The 19,137-nt window shown below is 36.3% G+C and overlaps 2 protein-coding genes across 2 annotated transcripts; one reads left to right on the forward strand and one right to left on the reverse strand.

Moving 5' to 3' along the window:
- The first annotated feature begins 966 nt into the window (after nt 1–966).
- klhl20 (kelch-like family member 20) lies at nt 967–15,325 on the forward strand. Its single transcript, XM_077231589.1, has 12 exons — nt 967–1,107; nt 2,293–2,659; nt 2,807–3,013; nt 7,228–7,386; nt 8,335–8,429; nt 8,795–8,910; nt 9,053–9,236; nt 10,126–10,269; nt 10,386–10,519; nt 11,990–12,198; nt 12,275–12,381; nt 13,727–15,325. The coding sequence occupies exons 1-12, from the start codon at nt 1,013–1,015 to the stop codon at nt 13,809–13,811; spliced, it is 1,902 nt and encodes a 633-aa protein (XP_077087704.1). The 5' UTR covers nt 967–1,012; the 3' UTR covers nt 13,812–15,325.
- cenpl (centromere protein L) lies at nt 15,316–19,113 on the reverse strand. Its single transcript, XM_077231599.1, has 5 exons — nt 19,021–19,113; nt 17,890–18,049; nt 17,549–17,800; nt 16,303–16,854; nt 15,316–16,205 (listed from the first exon to the last, which is right to left on the reverse strand). Exons 1-5 carry the CDS (start codon nt 19,035–19,037, stop codon nt 16,131–16,133), a joined length of 1,056 nt encoding a protein of 351 aa, XP_077087714.1. The 5' UTR covers nt 19,038–19,113; the 3' UTR covers nt 15,316–16,130.
- Nucleotides 19,114–19,137: the final 24 nt, after the last annotated feature.

A 19,137-nucleotide genomic window follows, 5' to 3' on the forward strand; every position in this document is an offset into this window, starting at 1 on the left:
TATAGTAGATACAGATTTCTTTGCTGACCACTTTCTACCAGTTTTTACCACAGGGGCTGCCTCCCTTACACATTTGTCGCGTGACTCTGCTAAAGTCATTTCCAGTCTGACCTTGGCACACTTAAACTCCTCGGTTAAAGCAGAGGCTATTATTGAACACATATAATATACTAAGTAATTGTACGTTATGTTAACTTAACATTTAAAGTCATTTACATTAAAAAAGACAATTAATTGAGTTGAACCAACATAAAATTGAGCTATAGAATAAAACTGGTTTTGACATGTGATTTTGCATTGACATCAATGTAATTTGTGTGACTGGGTGTACAATTATTTAGCTTATTCAAGTAGATAAAAATAAAGAATAAATAAAAAATGTAAATGAACTATGGGGAATCTACCCAAAAACGCCACTTATATGTCAAATAGCCCCATAAAGAGAAAAAGTGTGAATTTACTGCCTTTGCAAACACTTGCACTGAATGTTCTACTGATATAAAGTGTTTTTTGCTGAACCAAGCTCTGAAAACACTACACGTGAAGCAGTGTTATTTTATTATTAGTACTCTATACTATTATGGTATTTATTAATATTTGAATTATCTTATTTTATTTCAGTTAGTTTGCCAAGTTCATCTAATATTTATGTTTAATTTCAATTAACAACAATATTGTTTAATAGTTTTAATTTTAGTTAACAAAAACATTGACTGATGAACATTCCCAAACAATTCCCAAAACCTCAAACTCTGTTTACATCAAAATCTACTGTAACTGTATACAATAGATAGGCTAGCTTTTTATTTGCTCTTTTGATATGGCTGGTAACTGGAGATTACGAATTTTTAAAAAGTAAATTATCCAGTTGAAGTATTTGTAAATATTATATAAATATACAGGTGCAAAAAAAAAAAAAAAAACTGTCACCGCAGTGCATGAACAAATACAGGACTTGTATTTTAAAAAGCTTATTTCCGGTCCTGTCAGGAAAATAAAAAAATAAAAGTGGATGGTGTCCCGTAAACCGAGCGGTTGTCTTGATATTATCTGGCTAAATCTCGACGACTTAAAATTCAACCTGGACCGATTAAATGGACAAATAAGGTGAGGGAATAACGCCTCATTTGCCATAGTTCCTACAATGAGTATCGCCACCTTTGAAAAGCTGCTAAAACAAAACAAATCCAGCACTTCGATAAAGCTAAGCTAGAGCTAAGGGAGACTCCGTTAGCCAGTGTGTAAATAGTGAATTTCTCTCACAGATATACTCAAAACTTTGACGTTATGTGTATTAAATCTGTAACGTTACGGTTATTTTCTTGGTTCTGCCTAAAGGAGATCTGCTAGTGTGTCCGGTTTGTATAAGGGGGTAACGTTACTCTGGGCCCTGTCAAATTGGTTATAATTATTAACACCACGAGAGCAATATTTCATAACTTACTTTTAAAATGTCATTCCAACGTCCAAAACATCGAGTTAGTTTGTGTATATATTTGCCTGATTGAAATCACATTTCTATTTTGCTCCATTGTCTTAATTCAGCATCACTATTCAGATCAACCAACTCACACGAGTAGAAGTTGTGTTATGATTAAACTTAATTAAATGGGTTTTAGACGGAAAGCACTGCTGTTAAATGTCAATATATAACACGTCTACTCTACATGTATTTTACTGTTAAGGAATATTCATCACATTCCCATAGAGTCAGTGAATTAATTTGTGATGCATGTTATGGACGTGTGTTTTCGAACTTGTTTGCATAGTTCAAACTGCTTGATCTCTAGATAATAATTTTTAAGGTAACAACATTTTTGGTGCAATGTTCAGATTAATCATGCATGCATGCCTTGAATGTATTTTCAAGTAAGGGTTTTAATCGTGTAATGACTTCTTATCTGAATTAGGGAAGTAAATATTTCAAGTATTTAGTACATGAAATCAAAATTTGACATTTCTTATTTTTTTTATGAAATGTTGCAGTATTAATTAACTGAATGATTTATCCATGCACTTCCCCTCTCTCTTGTAATACCATTTCTTCTCTGATGACGTTTACTGGCGTGAGGGCGAGAAAAACTGTCATTCACATGAGATCACAGCAATAGCAAACCTCAATGATCATTAATTCAATCAATTCCCACCCTAGATTTTTTCTTGTTTGAGAAGCAGTTACATTTGGATGTACATCACAATAGTTTGGTTTCATTTAGCCGATACTTCTGTTTAAATTTACTTATTACAGCTTGTATCAAATTAGCATAAAAAAAAAAAAATGTTGTCCCTAAGGGGTACCAGTGCACGCCTAGATACCACAGGAATGGATATCACAAGTCGTTGCACCCTGGGTGACCCCAACAAGCTCCCAGAGGGAGTGCCTCAGCCTGCCCGGATGCCCTACATCTCGGACAAGCACCCTCGGCAGACCTTGGAAGTCATCAACCTGCTCCGAAAGCATAGAGAGCTGTGCGATGTGGTTTTGGTGGTGGGAGCCAAGAAGATTTATGCACACCGTGTGATCCTGTCCGCCTGCAGCCCCTATTTCAGAGCCATGTTCACGGGGGAACTGGCCGAGAGCCGGCAGACGGAAGTTGTCATCCGGGATATTGATGAACGAGCCATGGAGCTGCTCATCGACTTTGCCTATACCTCCCAGGTATGCATTTCTAATGCTGTATGTTCAATATTAGAGCTGCACTAAATGTTCAAATATTGTACATTTTTCTATTAAGCTCCAGTGCTTGGATTGAAGTTCAATATTAAACTTTAAACTTGCTGATGTAAATTGTGTGGTGGCCTGCAGGTGACTGTGGAGGAGGGAAATGTGCAGACTTTGCTGCCCGCTGCTTGCTTGTTGCAGCTGGCAGAGATTCAGGAAGCCTGCTGTGAATTCCTCAAGCGCCAACTTGACCCCTCCAACTGCTTGGGCATCAGGGCCTTCGCCGACACTCACTCCTGCAGAGAGCTTCTGCGTATTGCTGATAAGTTCACCCAGCATAACTTTCAGGAGGTAATTGCTGACCTCCACACACCCACTATTGTGTTGACACTGAATGTACCATGACTTTGAACTTGAGTCTTTTTGTTTTCTTTTCTCATTTGTTTTCGCTGTCTTTGGTTGTGCAGCACAGGTCTAAACGTCCTCTCTCTATTAGTCATAAATGCAATTACAATGTAGGTAACACTTTACTGTAAAGTTCAATAAGTTAATTTTAGTTAATACATTAGGTCTCTGAACAACAATTTTAATCATTTAATCAGTCATTTATTTATTAATTTATAAATCTATTCTTCACTGAATCACTGCTTATTTATTTTGTTCATAATACATTAATTTCAATTTATACTATGTAAAACACTTTTTAAAATATCTTTTGAATTTATTATTTTTCTTATTTTATTCAGAACAAAAGAAAGAAAAGAAATGAGTCATTTAATTCAGCAAGGATGCATTAAACTGATTAAAAGTGATAGTTAAAGACATTTATAATATTGCAAAAGATATATTTCAAATAATTGCTGGTCATTTAAACTTTGTTCATCAAAGTATCCTGAATAAAAAATAAATAAAAAATTGAGCACATAATTAACATATAAGAATGATTTCTGAGAGATTCAATTCAATTCAATTCAATTCAAATTTATTTGTATAGCGCTTTTCACAATACACATTGTCTCAAAGCAGCTTTACAGAAATTGCATTTCGGAAATGTACATAGAAAAATACAGTTAGTTAATCAAGTATTAATTTATGGCATAACATATCGCCGGCTTTGAGTCGTCTCTTCACAGGCGTCGAGTCGTCTCTTCACAGGCGTTGGGGCATCTGAAGTCTCCGTGAGAGGCTGGATACAAACTGGAGCTGACGAACGCTATTTACCTCGGGACTAGCGTCCCGAGATAACAGCAGAAAGGCAGATGGGAAATAATTAGCATAGCTGATGTTCATAATGTTAATGCATTCGAACTGATTCAGCAGTAGTATCAAAGGTTAAGCATTAAGTGAATGCTTGGTTAAAGAGATGCGTCTTTAATCTAGTTTTAAACTGGGACAGCGAGTCTGAGTCTCGTACAATATCAGGAAGGCTATTCCAGAGTTTAGGAGCTAAATGCGAGAACGCCCTCCCTCCTTTAGTGGACTTAGATATCCTAGGAATGACCAGAAGCCTCGAATTTAGTGATCTTAAAGAGCGCGATGGATTGTATGGCGATAGAAGGTCTGTTAAATACACAGGAGCTAAACCATTTAGGGGTTTATAGGTCAGTAGGAATACTTTGTAATTGATACGGAACTTGATAGGTAACCAGTGTAGAGATGATAAAATAGGTGTTATATGATCATATTTCCTTGATCTAGTAAGAACTCTAGCAGCTGCATTTTGCACTAACTGTAGCTTGTTGATTGAGGATGCAGGACAGCCAGCTAATAAAGCATTACAGTAATCTAGTCTCGAGGTCATGAATGCATGAACTAACTTTTCTGCATCAGAAACAGATAGCATGTTGTGTAGCTTAGCAATGTTTCTAAGGTGGAAAAAGGCTGTTCTTGTAATATATGAAATATGATTTTCGAAGGTCAAGTTGCGGTCTAGTATAACACCCAGGTCTTTTACTGTAGTGGATAAAGTAACAGGACATCCTTCTAAATTAAAGTTGTATTGTAAGGGATTTTGTGGGTAGTTTTTTGGACCAATAAGTAATACCTCCGTTTTATCTGAATTTAATAGCAGGAAATTACACGTCATCCAGCATTTTATATCATTTAGACACTCTGTCAATTTAGATAAGTTAGTGTTTTCATCTGGTCGTGATGAGATATATAATTGAGTGTCATCAGCATAACAGTGGAAATTAATTCCATGTTTTCTTATAATATTACCAAGTGGCAGCATATATATTGAGAATAGCAGAGGGCCTAACACCGATCCTTGCGGCACTCCATAGTCTACTGACGTTATCTTTGATTTTTCCCCATTTAAACAGACAAAATGGTAACGGTCTGATAAGTACGATCTAAACCAGCTTAATGCCTGTCCCTGAACACCAGTGTAGTTTTGTAGTCGATCCAAGAGTATTTTATGATCGATAGTATCGAACGCAGCACTAAGATCGAGTAGAACTAGTATTGAGATACAGCCTTGGTCAGAAGCTAAAAGTAAATCATTTGTAATTTTAACTAGCGCAGTTTCTGTGCTATGATGCGGTCTGAATCCCGACTGGAATTTTTCATAGATATCATTTTCTTGTAAGAAAGAGCACAATTGAGCGGACACAATTTTTTCTAGTATTTTAGACATAAATGGAAGATTTGAGATGGGTCTGTAATTTGCTAAGTTATTTGGATCTAATTGCGGTTTCTTAATGAGAGGTTTTATTACTGCCAGCTTGAATATTTTTGGAACATGACCTAAAAATAAAGACGAGTTAATAATATTAAGAAGAGGCTCTTCGACTACAGGTAACACTTCTTTCAGTAGTTTAGTGGGTATTGGATCTAATAAACATGTTGTTGGTTTAGATGCAATGATAAGTTTATTTAGCTCTTCCTGTCCTATAGTTGTAAAACGGTGTAGTTGTTCTAGAGGGGCCATAATTGAGGCTGAATCATAAGACATCATAGAGGATTGTATATTTACAATTGTGTTTCGGATGCTTTCTATTTTCTCATTGAAGTAATTCATAAAATCATTACTACTATATTGTAATGGAATATTTTGCTCTGGTGATGTTTGTTTATTTGTTAGTCTAGCCACGGTGTTGAATAAAAACCTTGGATTATTTTGGTTATTTTCTATTAGTTTGCGGAGATGCTCAGCCCTGGCTGCTTTTAGAGCCTTTTTATAACGTGACATACTGTCTTTCCACGCGATTCTAAAGACCTCTAAATTAGTTTGTTTCCATTTACGCTCTAAGTTACGAGTTTCTCTCTTGATTGCATGCGTAGCACTGTTGTACCATGGTGCTTTAGTTTTCTCTCTAACCTTTTTTAATCTAATTGGTGCAACAATATCTAGTGTACTAGAGAACATGGTGCTCAAACTGCTAGTCATTTCCTCTAGTTCATCTGTTTGTTTGGGTGCACTGCGCAGCTGAGATAGATCAGGTAAGCTATTTGAGAATCTATCTATAGTGGTTGGAAGGATTGTTCTGCCTGGTCTATAACGTGGCGCAACATGACAAATTTCAGCAGTACGTATTATACAAGTTACCATGTAATGATCAGTGAGATCATCACTTTGCGGTATAATATTTATATCAGTTGGATTGGTTCCATATGATATAATTAAATCTAGTGTATGATTTAGACGATGAGTGGGACCACTGACGTTTTGCGTATAGAGATATATACATATATATACATAGAGATATATACATAGATATATACGTATACATATATACACACACACACACACAGACGATTGCGTTTAATCAATTTGACAGCTCTACGTATTTTAAATTGTTTTTTCCCCCCACAATATTGCTGTATTTTTGATAAAAAATGCAACCTTGGCAGGCATAAGAGGATTCTTTCAAAAACATTTAAAAAGTCTTACCGACCTCATACGTTTGATGTTATAAATATTGTGTAAATATTGTCCTTGTTGGTTCATGATAGCTAGTGTTTGAACTACATTGATCTTGCATGGTTTAAAAAAAAGAAAGAAAGCTAGATTCAAGAAGTAGTTCTGGTTGTAATTATCATAAGGATTGTCACATTCCTGGAAAACCTGTACATTTCAGACAATTTAGAAAAAAAGTTGACTTCCAGGCTTGGAGAAGTCCTCGAAATAAATAGGCAATATAAATGTTTCTAAAATTACTGATTGAAATATTTCTTCGTTTTTTATTTTTTAAAATTACACTGATCAGAAAGAACCCTGTATGTGCCTTAAGTTTGACTTTCCTGTTACTAATTCTAGCCATGGACTTAACCTTTCCATCAACTAGTTTAGAGTTTCCCTGATGGCCGTGTAACCCAGTTATTTTTGACTCATGGGAAGAACCCCCATGGCTGGTATCAAATGAACACCCTCCTTATTTTTTAGTTTAGTTTAAAAGGGTCACATGCACTGCTGGTGTTATGGGTTCAATTCCCAGGAAAAATATAAACTAAATATGTGGGAAACTGTGAATGTTTTTACAAATAATTGTGATCAGCTTCTTGAAAGGAATTGATACCGGTCACATGGCCTGTTCATGTTTTTAATCACTTCTGCCTTTTAGGTGATGGAGAGTGAAGAGTTCATGCTGCTGCCAGCCAACCAGCTGATAGACATCATTTCCAGTGATGAGCTCAATGTTCGGAGTGAGGAGCAGGTGTTTAATGCTGTAATGGCCTGGGTTAAATACAGCATTCAGGAGCGCAGGCCTCAGCTGCCACAGGTTGGATATAAGCATATGGATCACTATAGACATACTGCTTGTTATAGATGCACATCATTTGGAAGAAAACTTTTGACCCTCTAGCGGTTAAAAAACAAAACTGCATGCATTTTGTAGAAGAACATTGTTTTGGTTGTGCTTCGGCTCTGCGTGACTCTGCGGATGAATATGGCTCTTCCTCAGCTGAAAAAAGAAAAGAGATTATCCAATTGCTCATAAAACATTTGCCACTAGGCTTAAGAGATATAACCAGTGAGTTTAGATGGAAAGGATCTCAAGCTGACTAGCTGAAGATGTTACTATATCTATACCCATTAATAGTCACGGTACTTCCTTGAAAATAAATTCGAGCACAGCTCTACAACAACCACAATGAACGTTCAAAATAGATAATGCTTTACAATGAACTCTGTTAAAGAGCTACATATTGCAATTTGTCTGTTCAATAAAATACCCTACTACCTGTTGAGTAATAAAAACACCATCTCTTCATCGCTTCATTCGCTATTTTGGTTTTATTACGAGCTCTGTCGCATTCTTTTTGCCAGCAGACTCTCCTCTGTTCTGCATTTGTTAAAAACAGGTGATTCCCTAGAGGTTCGAGATTTAGCTAACCTATGCCACTCTCACACCAGCATCAAAGTAACCGGAGCAACTTTTCTCTGTTTATGGATATGAGGAGAAATGCACAGACTAGTGACGTATGCAAGCTATTTCCTGAGAAAACCGTCCCGCTAGGTCTAAAATATAAACCCTCATAATAGGCCATAGTAAATCAGGGTAAGACAAAAACACAATTTGGGATGATGTATTGACATGTACATTTTGTTCATATTTAACAAAAAAAGGTTACATAATATACATGTAAAAGAGAAGAATTTGTACACTATGTTTTTTATATTTAGACTAATTCATGAGACATCTCATCCGTTTTTGTCATGGCAACAGGTTTTGCAACATGTGCGTCTTCCCCTCTTGAGCCCGAAGTTTCTGGTTGGGACAGTGGGTTCAGATCCTCTGATCAAGAGTGATGAGGAGTGTAGGTACGTGTGAACAAGTGCTATAAATTACTTCAATAATTGTGCTATTGTAGTGTTTACCATATCATCTACACTGGCCACTACACTGACCTGTCTGTGTTTATATAAACTGAATATAAATAGTATATAAAACCTTTTCAGGCCATTGAAAAGTTCATGTTTTATAGGTAATTTTGACGTAAATCTTTCTTATTAAAATATAATGTGTCTGTCTTACGGAGCTAACAGTCATGCAATAAATACAATCAATCTGAACCAATAAAAAAAACATAATTTTTTTATTCTCCATAAAAAGTTAAATGTAAAATTTCCATTCCAATCTCTAAGTTGTGTCAGCACATATTAATCAACACTTTTTGCCCTTATAGGGACTTGGTCGATGAAGCAAAGAACTACCTTCTGCTACCCCAAGAGCGCCCCCTAATGCAGGGACCTAGAACCCGGCCCAGAAAGCCTATTCGTTGTGGAGAAGTACTGTTTGCTGGTGAGTGTTTTAGCAAACAGATCTTAGTTCTTATTCCACTGATTGATTTTTGTTCACTTTCCAAGATTTTCCCCTGCCACATCTGACTTGAACAGTCGTGTGATGCGAGTTCTGTTTGTGTGACTGTTGTCCTGTCTGCCAGTGGGAGGTTGGTGCAGTGGTGACGCCATCTCAAGCGTTGAGCGCTACGACCCCCAGACTAATGAGTGGAGGATGGTGGCATCCATGAGCAAACGGCGCTGTGGAGTTGGTGTCAGTGTTCTGGATGATCTGTTGTATGCTGTTGGCGGACATGATGGCTCGTCTTATCTCAATAGTGTGGAAAGGTGCTGCTTGAATTATACAAATTAAAGGGTTAGTTCACCCAAAAATGAAAATTAAGTCATTAATTACTCACCCCCATGCTGTACCAACCCCGTAAGACCTTCGTTCATCTTCGGAACACAAATGAAGATATTTTTGATTAAATCTGAGAGGTGGATCACTGCTACATAGGCTGCCTAAGGGAATTAAACTTGATGGCCCAGAAAGTCATTAAAGAACATGTTTAAATATTCCATGTGCCTAGCGTTTCTCAACTATAAGTTTATCAAGCAAAGAGACTACTTTTTGTGCGAAAAAAAACATAAATAACGACTTTATTCGACTATTCCATTACTTCCTTGTGGGCCTTGAGGCGAGAGTTGAAGAGATTTCCACGACGCATGCGCGAGAACTGAGAAGAGGACGTTCTTCTACTACTACTTGTTCAGTTCTCGCACTTGCGTCGTGGAAATCTCTTCAACTCTCGTCTCAAGGCCCACAAGGAAGTAATGGAATTGTAGAATAAAGTCGTTATTTATGTTTTTTTTCCCACAAAAAGTAGTCTCGTCACTTGATAAACTTATAGTTGAGCAACTGTAGGCACATGGAATATTTAAACATGTTCTTTAATGACTTTCTGGGCCGTCAAGTTTCATTCCCTTAGCAGTGATCCACCTCTCAGATTTAATCAAAAATATCTTCATTTGTGTACCGAAGATGAACAAAGGTCTTACGGGGTTGGTACAGCATGGGGGTGAGTAATTAATGACTTAATTTTCATTTTTGGGTGAACTAACCCTTTAATCAGCATTTATCTACAATTTAATGAATAAATCAGTACAGAATTAAATAAATAAAATTTTTATGGATAAATACGAACTCTACATTTCTGCCCTCTGCTGGCTCTGTCAGGTATGACCCAAAGACTAACCAGTGGAGCAGTGATGTCGCCCCTACTAGCACCTGTAGGACAAGTGTGGGTGTTGCTGTATTAGGGGGTTACCTGTATGCTGTGGGAGGTCAGGATGGCGTTTCCTGTCTCAACATTGTAGAAAGGTTGGTATTAAAATAATTAGATTATTTATTATCTAAATATCTCCATGGGCATGGCTTGCATTTTCCTTTGGTAGGGGATGTAATGAGATGTGTACTATTTATAAAATAAATTTCAGGTATGATCCGAAAGAGAATAAGTGGACTCGTGTTGCCTCAATGAGTACCAGACGGTTGGGTGTGGCTGTAGCCGTTTTAGGAGGTTTTCTTTACGCAGTGGGCGGCTCAGATGGCACATCCCCACTTAATACAGGTAAATACAGGAAGATGTAGAGGTAAAACTCAGTAACATTGGAGTCAAACCAAAGTGATAAGGTATTGCTATGATTGCAATTAATACGACACTTGATGTGTCTTCTGTACTTCTAAGAATAAATGCAGCTGAGGAAGGTTTTGACCGTTTCAGGTTGGCAGTATCAGATGTAATCCAATAAAAGACAGTTACTAAGTTTGAACTTGTCAGTTCAGGTAAATGTGTTATTGTTTAAAGTCGCAGTAGTTGTCTAGACGATACCAGTACCAAATATTATATGAATATAAAATCAATATGAAATTTCTCATTACCACAGATAAATTAATAAGCTATTGAATACAGTCCCTTTTTAAGTCAAATAGGAATATAAATATTTATTATTTACAAGAATTACTCAAGTAAAAATTGCTTCAAGTTTTTTCAAATAATTAAACGGTTAATAAAATAAGTAGCAAATTAATGAATTGAGAGGTGAGTAGTTTTCCCTTTTTTGTCAATATTGCTCGATTAATATTAACAGGGTAATAGACCGGTTCATAAATGACTAATTACATTTAAAGGGATAGTTCACCCAAAAAATGAAAATTGTCATCATTTACTCACCCTCAAGCTGTTCCAAACCTGTATGAGTTTCTTTCTTCTGTTGAACACAAAAGAAGACATTTTGAAGAATATGGGTTACCAAACAGTTGGGGGGAAAAAAACAGTATGGAAGTTAAAGGGGCCGATCAACTGTTTGGCTACCCATATTCTTCTAAATATCTTTCAACAGAAGAAAGAAATGCATACAGGTTTGGAACATGAGGGTGAGTAAATTATGATTTTTCATTTTTGGGTGAACTATCCCTTTAATACCTCTCCAAGTTGCCATTTATGATCATTTCGTTTTCCGTTTAGTATCAAATTGATAAAGCACTAGTATTTTTGTGCTGACTTTTTTTTTTTATACAAAAACTGCTCAAATGTTTGGGTTCAGTATGATTTTTTTTATTATAAAAGAAATCAATGCTTTTATTCAGCAATAATAAATAAATTGATCAAAGGTGACAGTAATTAATAATGTTACAAAGGATTTCTATTTTAAATAAATGCTGTTCCTTTGAACTTTCTGTTTAACTAAGAATCTTGAAGAGAATTCCACAAAAATATTAAAGAGAATTTAACATTGATAATAATAAAATATGTTTTTGGCTGCTGAAAAATCACTTTTACCATCACAGGAATAAATTTCATTTTTATTTAACTGTTTTCTAGTTTATTATATTTTAAAATTTAATAATGTTTCACAAAATTACATTTTTTATTGTACATTTCATCAAGCAAATGCAGCCTTGGTGAGCTTGAGAGACTTTCAAAAACATTTAAAAAAATCTGACTGATCCCAAACATTTGAACAGTAGTGCCAATTGCTGAATTTCAGGTATTCTAAAGGAAATGCTGAATGTTTATTAACAGTTTTTTTTGTGGCAGTGGAGCGGTATAACCCGCAAGAGAACCGCTGGCATACGGTGGCACCCATGGGGACCCGTCGGAAACACCTGGGCTGTGCCGTGTACCAGGACATGATCTACTCTGTGGGCGGCAGAGACGATACCACAGAACTCAGCAGCGCTGAGCGATACAATCCCAGAACCAATCAGTGGTCCCCTGTGGTCGCCATGACGTCCAGAAGGAGCGGGGTATGTGATTCTTTGATCTCTTCTCAGCCTCTTCTAAAAGAATTGCCCAACGAACAAATTCTCTCTTTTGTTCTAGGTTGGTTTAGCAGTAGTAAATGGCCAGTTGATGGCAGTTGGAGGTTTTGATGGTACCACATACCTGAAAACTATAGAAGTCTATGACCCAGATGCCAACACTTGGAGGTAAATATGCACAGCACCGTTCAAAAGTTTGGGGTCAGTAAAATGACCAAAAAAAGGTTAAATTGATAGCCATAGTAAAAACTTTTGTTGTTAAATTTTTTTGCCTTTTACTTTCTATTCTTTCTATTCATCCTTTCTATTTTTTCAAGGATTCTGAAAAAAATGTATCAACTTTTCATAGCAATGATTTCTGAAGGGTCACGTGACACTGACAAAAGGAATAAAATACATTTTAAAATATATTAAAGTAGCAAACTGTTATTTAAAAGTTTAATAATATTTCACAAGATCACTGTTTTACTGTATTTTTGATCAAATAAATGCAGCCTTGGTGAACATAAGAGACATTCAAAAACATAAAGATCCTAAATGTTTGAAGCTGAATCCAGAGGTGGACAAAGAAGGCCGATTTTTACTTGAGTAAAATTACAGAAGTACTTGTTTTTAAAAGTACTTAAGTTTCAAAAGTAAATGTCAATACATTGTTTTATTATTGTTGTATGTAACACTTGCAGTACCTTATGCCTCTGAATCTATGCCTGCCTACCCTCACATCAATGTCAAATTAATTTCTAGAACACAGTTCCAGTAGTGGGATTGAATATGAGATTGAATACGTGCACTCAATAATGTCCACAATGGTTTCGGACACCCAAATGGCTGTTCCCTCAAATAGTGCCCTATTTAAAGTTTTTTGGCGTTTAGTATGAATATGTTAGCCTTACTGTTATCTATAAGCTAGTGTGCTCCAAAACAATGACAGAATTTGCATATAGAAAAGCAAACCCAACGTTGAAAATGAAAATCAGGTTGATGTCAGAATCCAATGCCAGATTGTTGGCGCACATCAATCTTCAACGTTGGACAGACGTTGTATTGTGGTTGAAAATTAAAATCCGGTTGCCGTCAGAAACCAACATCAGTCGGGTTCTGAACTCAACCCTACTTTCTTTTCCAACCAAAATCCAACATCTGTCCGACGTCGGATGTTGACGTCAAACCGACGTCAGGTTCTGACGTCAATCTGATGTCGTGTTCTGACATCAATCCAACTTTCATTTCCAACCAAAATGCAACCCCTGCAACTAAAATCATCCCCTGACTGACGTTTCTACTTTCTACTCAAATACCTTGACAGAATTGTAGTGGAGTAAAAAGTACGATATTTGTCTTTCAAATGTAGTGAAGTTAAAGTTTCCAGAAAAAAAAATATTCAAGTAAAGGACTCAAATTTGTACTTAAGTACAGTACTCAAGTAAATGTACTTTGTTACTGTCAACCTCTGCCTGAATCACATCATATGTGATTTGCCAGTCACTAATTGTTTTTTCCCCATTCCCTTAAGGCTCTATGGTGGAATGAACTACAGGAGGTTGGGAGGTGGCGTTGGTGTAATAAAAATGACTCACTGTGAATCACATATATGGTAACAACTACAGTATCCATCTCACAGATGCCTCACCATAGCTTGTTCCTCATAGAGACATTGTGCATCATGCAAGAGGAAATCCTGGTTAAAAACTGAGTATTGTCTCCTGTTACTGAGATGGCAAACCAAAGGTGTACCATCTCTGGAAGCTGCTCTGAGGAGACTCACCTGTACGGCCATAGAGCATCACTCCATTTTGTTTTTACATTTGGTTTCTCTTTCGTACTTGAGCATAGCCAAAGGCAACGATTTGAAGAGAGGAACAGCAGCCGGAAAAGCATCAGCCAGTGCGTTTGTTTTTATGGATGGAACTAGACTTTTGTCGGTCTGTTTGACTGCATTGAAGAATTACAGTAACCTGAAACACATCACTGGGGATTGGTGTGAATGGTGCTTGTGTTTCCCTGATTGATTTTCTGGTCTGAATTGGATGCACTGTGATTTCTTTAACTTTAGTTTTTTTATGAGTTGTACACTGAGCATTATCTGTTCCTGCATTCTTACCAGATGTAAGCAGATTAGTTGATATTTTGTTTCAATCCTTGGTGTACTGAAAATGCAGTTCCTCCCTGAAACATTGCAATCTAACGAAGGTTGTTGCAGAAGAAAATAAGTTATTTTTGAAGCAGTCAAAAACAGGTTTGACGTATTATCAATTTGTTTACTTTTATACAACCGAATGCATCAATGAATCAGTCCATGCACTTTAATCCACTAAAATTTTTCTACTGAAGTCTGTATTTTTTTCTTCTTTAAAATATAGTTGGATGTATTGCAGGGTTCCTCAAATCCAACCCTGGAGGGCCAGTCATGCAGAGTTTAGATCAAACCATGATCGATCTCACCTACCTGCAATTTTCTAGTAACTGTGTTTGATTAGGATTGGAACTCAACTCTGCAGGGCAGTGGCTCTCCAGGACCGGATTTGAAGAACCCTAATGTATTGTTTTATGCAAGTTTGAGGACTAGGGAAAAAAAAAGTTTCTGAAATTTCAGAACAAACAGGTTTCTAATTTTAGCAGCCTGCACGTATGGTCAGAAACATAATGTTAAACTTGTTACTGAATATGAGATGAATCTCTTTGAAATGTACAACTGCCCTTTCATTTATTTTTATGAACACTCGTTTTCCCACAGGACAGTAATGCGTTCTATTTTGGTGTTGAAATACGGTTACATAAAGTATATCTTCCATGATCTTACCTTATTTAATTTTAAAGATGTTCAACTGTCTATTCATTTCAAAACATTAAAGTTGAAATAAAACAGGAAAAAAATATTTAAATGTTTCCAGTCGATTCTGAAATTGTGTTGACAAGTGATAAATCTATTTAATGAGGTTTTTTAGATCAGTGGTTCTCAACCTTTTGTACTTCATTGTATTTGGAGACCCTGGACTACTGGTTTAGATTTTTCAAATCTAGATTAGTAAAACATGTTAATTTAAACCAAAATGTGTTTCTCCTCATACAAATTGGGGATGTGTTAAAATATAAATAAACCAATTCAACTTTAGATCTGTGCTTTATTGTAAGACAAAAGGTTGCTCAATTAAAAAACACTTTGTTATGCACATCCTAGGTCACTTTTTGATTTAAAAGTTCAAATGAAGGATGTGTATTGAGTGCAGATGAATCAAAGTAATATCCAACAACAAAAACAACTACACAATTTAAAATCCAAAATAACTTTAACTATCCTTCCAACAAAAAAATCTGCTTGCAAGCTCTACCTACATACTTTGTAAAACATTATACATTTCGACTATTAGATGCTGACATTGTTGGCACTGAAATCAAAACTTAATAGGATATTTCAGAAACCATGAACCCTGTCAAAACATAAACATCCAAAAATCAAGCCAGCCGCAACTCATTAAAGATGACAACTGTCCCTAAATGATTTACATACTTTTAAGAGTACAAAATGTTTGTATTAAATATCAACATATGTTACAATATACTAATTACAGATATTAACACATTCGGGGAACTATTTATAAGCACCTATACATATAGTAGTGATACATTACAAAGTTGACAATCACATTTATTTGTGATAAATGAGTTATCACATTAATATTAGCCTTATGGACTGATATAAATGTTATTTGTCTTGATAAACAGTCTTAGGAAAGAAAACCAGGATTCAAAAGCAGAATAAAAACAAGTTCAATTTTAAAAGCTGGAAAACAGACAGACATATTTTACAGCACAAAAAAATAAATATGAGACTATAAGCCTTAAAAGATATAAAAGTTTAGATGTCATTAAAAAAAACAGCAACAAAAATATATTTACAAATCTAAAATAGACAGATTTTAGGTTAGCATTTTCAGAAGGGCACATTCTGTCAGGAGTGTAAGTAGGGTGGTGATGTAGTCACTGTTTCCGATCTAAAAAAAGAGAAAAATAGTTAAAAAATCATAACATACTGTAAAGATATAACGCATGCTAAATATACAATGAACAAATAGGACACATAGTAATTACCTTGATTTTCCCATCAAGCTGTGCTGATCCCAGAGCAGTAGACACTTTTACAAGCATACCAGCAGACAGGTAGATCTTGAAGTGTCTGAAAAAATGAGTCTCCAGCCCGTTCATGAAAGACTGGACCTCTTTAATATCGATCCGGTCATCTGTACCCTCCTCTGGGTGAATACTGTTCCACAGCTCCCATGCATCCTGTGGATTCACCGTGTATGAGACATCCAGGGGTGGCTGTGTCGGAAGGCTCCAGGCCAGTTTCAGATACCTGATATTGCAGGTGGGATGGCAACCAGTCCACAAAGCAGCCAGCCAATTGAGAGTGGTGGAATTTAAAGCCAAAGAACCAAAGTTGCAATCAAAAGCCCTCTCGAACCAGGATTTAACCAGGGTCGTAAGAGACTCCGGTCCACTGGTGCAAAACAAAGGCAAGCTGACAAAATCTGGAGGCAGCGACTTCAGGTACTCTGGATCCCCATTGACGCACGTGAGCCAACCACGCCAGACAACTTTCGGTGCATCTGCTGCTGCGGCAAACACAGGTTTGGATTGGATCTAAGGGAATAAGACAAGAAAAACAGCATGAATGCGGTGTATTTATACACTATTGTTTAAGAGTTTGTGGTTGGTAAGAAGTTTTAATGTTTTTAAAGAAATCTCATATTCATAAAGGATGCTTTTATTTTTAAAAAAACCAATAAACAGTATAGTGTGAATTATTACACATTTTCTAAAATGTAATCTATTTCCGTGATGGTAAAGATACATTTCAGCAAATTTTTTTATTATTTTTGAAAATTGTTTAGCTGCTTAATAATTTTTATGGAAACCACAATGCACCCCTCCCCCCAGTAACAGGTAAATGTCTTTACAAAAGACAAAAATGTCTTTACTGTCAAAAATGAAAAATGAAGATTCTGTCATTTACTCACCCTCAGGTTTTTCCAAACCTGTTTACATTTCTATGTTCTGGTGAACACAAAAGAAGATATTTTGAAGAATGTGGGAAACTCAACATTTCTGGGGCACCATTGATTTCCATAGTATTTTTTTCCTATTATGGAAGTCATTGGTGCCCCAAAGCGGCCTGGTTACAAACTTTCTTCAAAATATTTTCCTTTGTGTTCAGCAGAACAAAGAAATGTATACAGGTTTGGAACAACTTAAGGGTGAGTAAATTATGATAATTTTCATTTCTGGGTGAACTATCCCTTTAAAAAAAAAAAAAAAGTTATCCTGTTAGACTTACCTGAATGAAAACAGTCTCAGCATCCTCATTTGTTTCAGCCAGTCCAAGAACTGCAGTAAATGTGACCTTGAATCCCACCTCTAACCCTACTTCAACTGCAACTCCTTGCTGTTTCTCTGCTAAGATGAAGGCTGAGAGAAGCTTGGAATATGATTTCAGCTGTGTATGTCTGAAGCAATGCAAAGGAGTAACATAGGACAGCTTCCACTCATTTTTCACCAGAAGAGCAATATGTTCAGGGTCAACCTTATTCTGTAGAAAGAATAAAGATATTTGTCACTCAAGCTTCTCTATGTCAGAAACAGCATTTTGAGATGGGAGTCATTTCTATGGTCTCTTACAGCGATTATTTGTGATTTGGCAGCCTCTCTACTGGTTGGGATCTTCAAGACTGTTAAATGTCCTGGTGTTTGCCAGAAATATGAGGGTGCTTCCACACAACTTCGGCCATAACTTTTGCTTCTACGAGTTACAGGTCTGCTGGCAGGTGTACCGACGGCACTGCATGTGTGAAAGAAGGAACAGAGATGGGTTATTAACACTGACTACTACTACTACTAATGGGACATAAAAATTTAAATCCCTTCAGTTATTTAATAAAATGTTAAAGAGCTGGTTTCACAGACAGGGCTTAGATTAAGCCAGGATTAGTTAGGACCTTAGTTCTCACGCATCAAGGAGGTTCGGTTGAGTTTCTGTTTATGTTCGCTGATTGATGTATAACTTTATATGTGAACAAAAACCTAAATTCAATCCGTTCATCATTATATAAAGAGACCAAGTCTCTTCAGAGAATTTCGACCAAATCCCTCAATTCATATGGATTAGTTTTACAATCTCTTTAAGAACTATTTGAAGTGTTAATGTTTTAGTTGCATAGCTGTCTATAAACATTGACAGAAAGCTCTCAGATTTCATAAAAAAATCTTGATTTGTGTTCCGAAGATGAACGAAAGTCTTACGGGTTTGGAACGACATGAGGGTGAGTAATTAATGACAGAATTTTTATTTTTGGTTGAGCTTTTATAAACGTGCCTTAGAAACAAAACAAAAAAAACATCACTGGTGTGCATCTTGAGACAAAATAATGGCACTGACATATTTTAAGATATGTAACGTTAACGTTAAGTGCAAGTTGCTTTCAGTTAAAACAGCTCAAACATGCACTTTAGTCTGGGACTAGGCTTCAACCGCCTTGTCTGTGAAAGCGGGGCTAACGTTATATGTCGTAACTATACGTTTAAGATATAGCCTACTTAAAATGTAATTGAGGTTTAAAGCATTTAATCAAACACATCTTTTGAAGACAACAGTTCAGACAACGCGACTATTAGCAGTTCGCTTTCACCACTAACTACAAGATCCATTTTCATCTTATTAAGTAAAATGCTAAAACGTGTTGTGTTTTAAATAAATCATTCTGCGTCGCAAAATTTCCTTCTAAGACAAACTAAAACTTGAATCCGCCGTACCTGCCTCTCCCCTCCATGATGAACAAAAACACACCGAGCCAAAAAAAAAATCAGGAAGTGGATTTGAACATCCCGCTTTCCCATCGTGCAACGGGGCGGCGCAGGAACACTAATCGA

The sequence above is a fragment of the Siphateles boraxobius genome, unplaced genomic scaffold (genome assembly GCF_051911475.1).
Source record: "Siphateles boraxobius isolate OS27281-9 unplaced genomic scaffold, OSU_SipBor_1 1, whole genome shotgun sequence".
Lineage (NCBI taxonomy): Eukaryota > Metazoa > Chordata > Actinopteri > Cypriniformes > Leuciscidae > Siphateles > Siphateles boraxobius.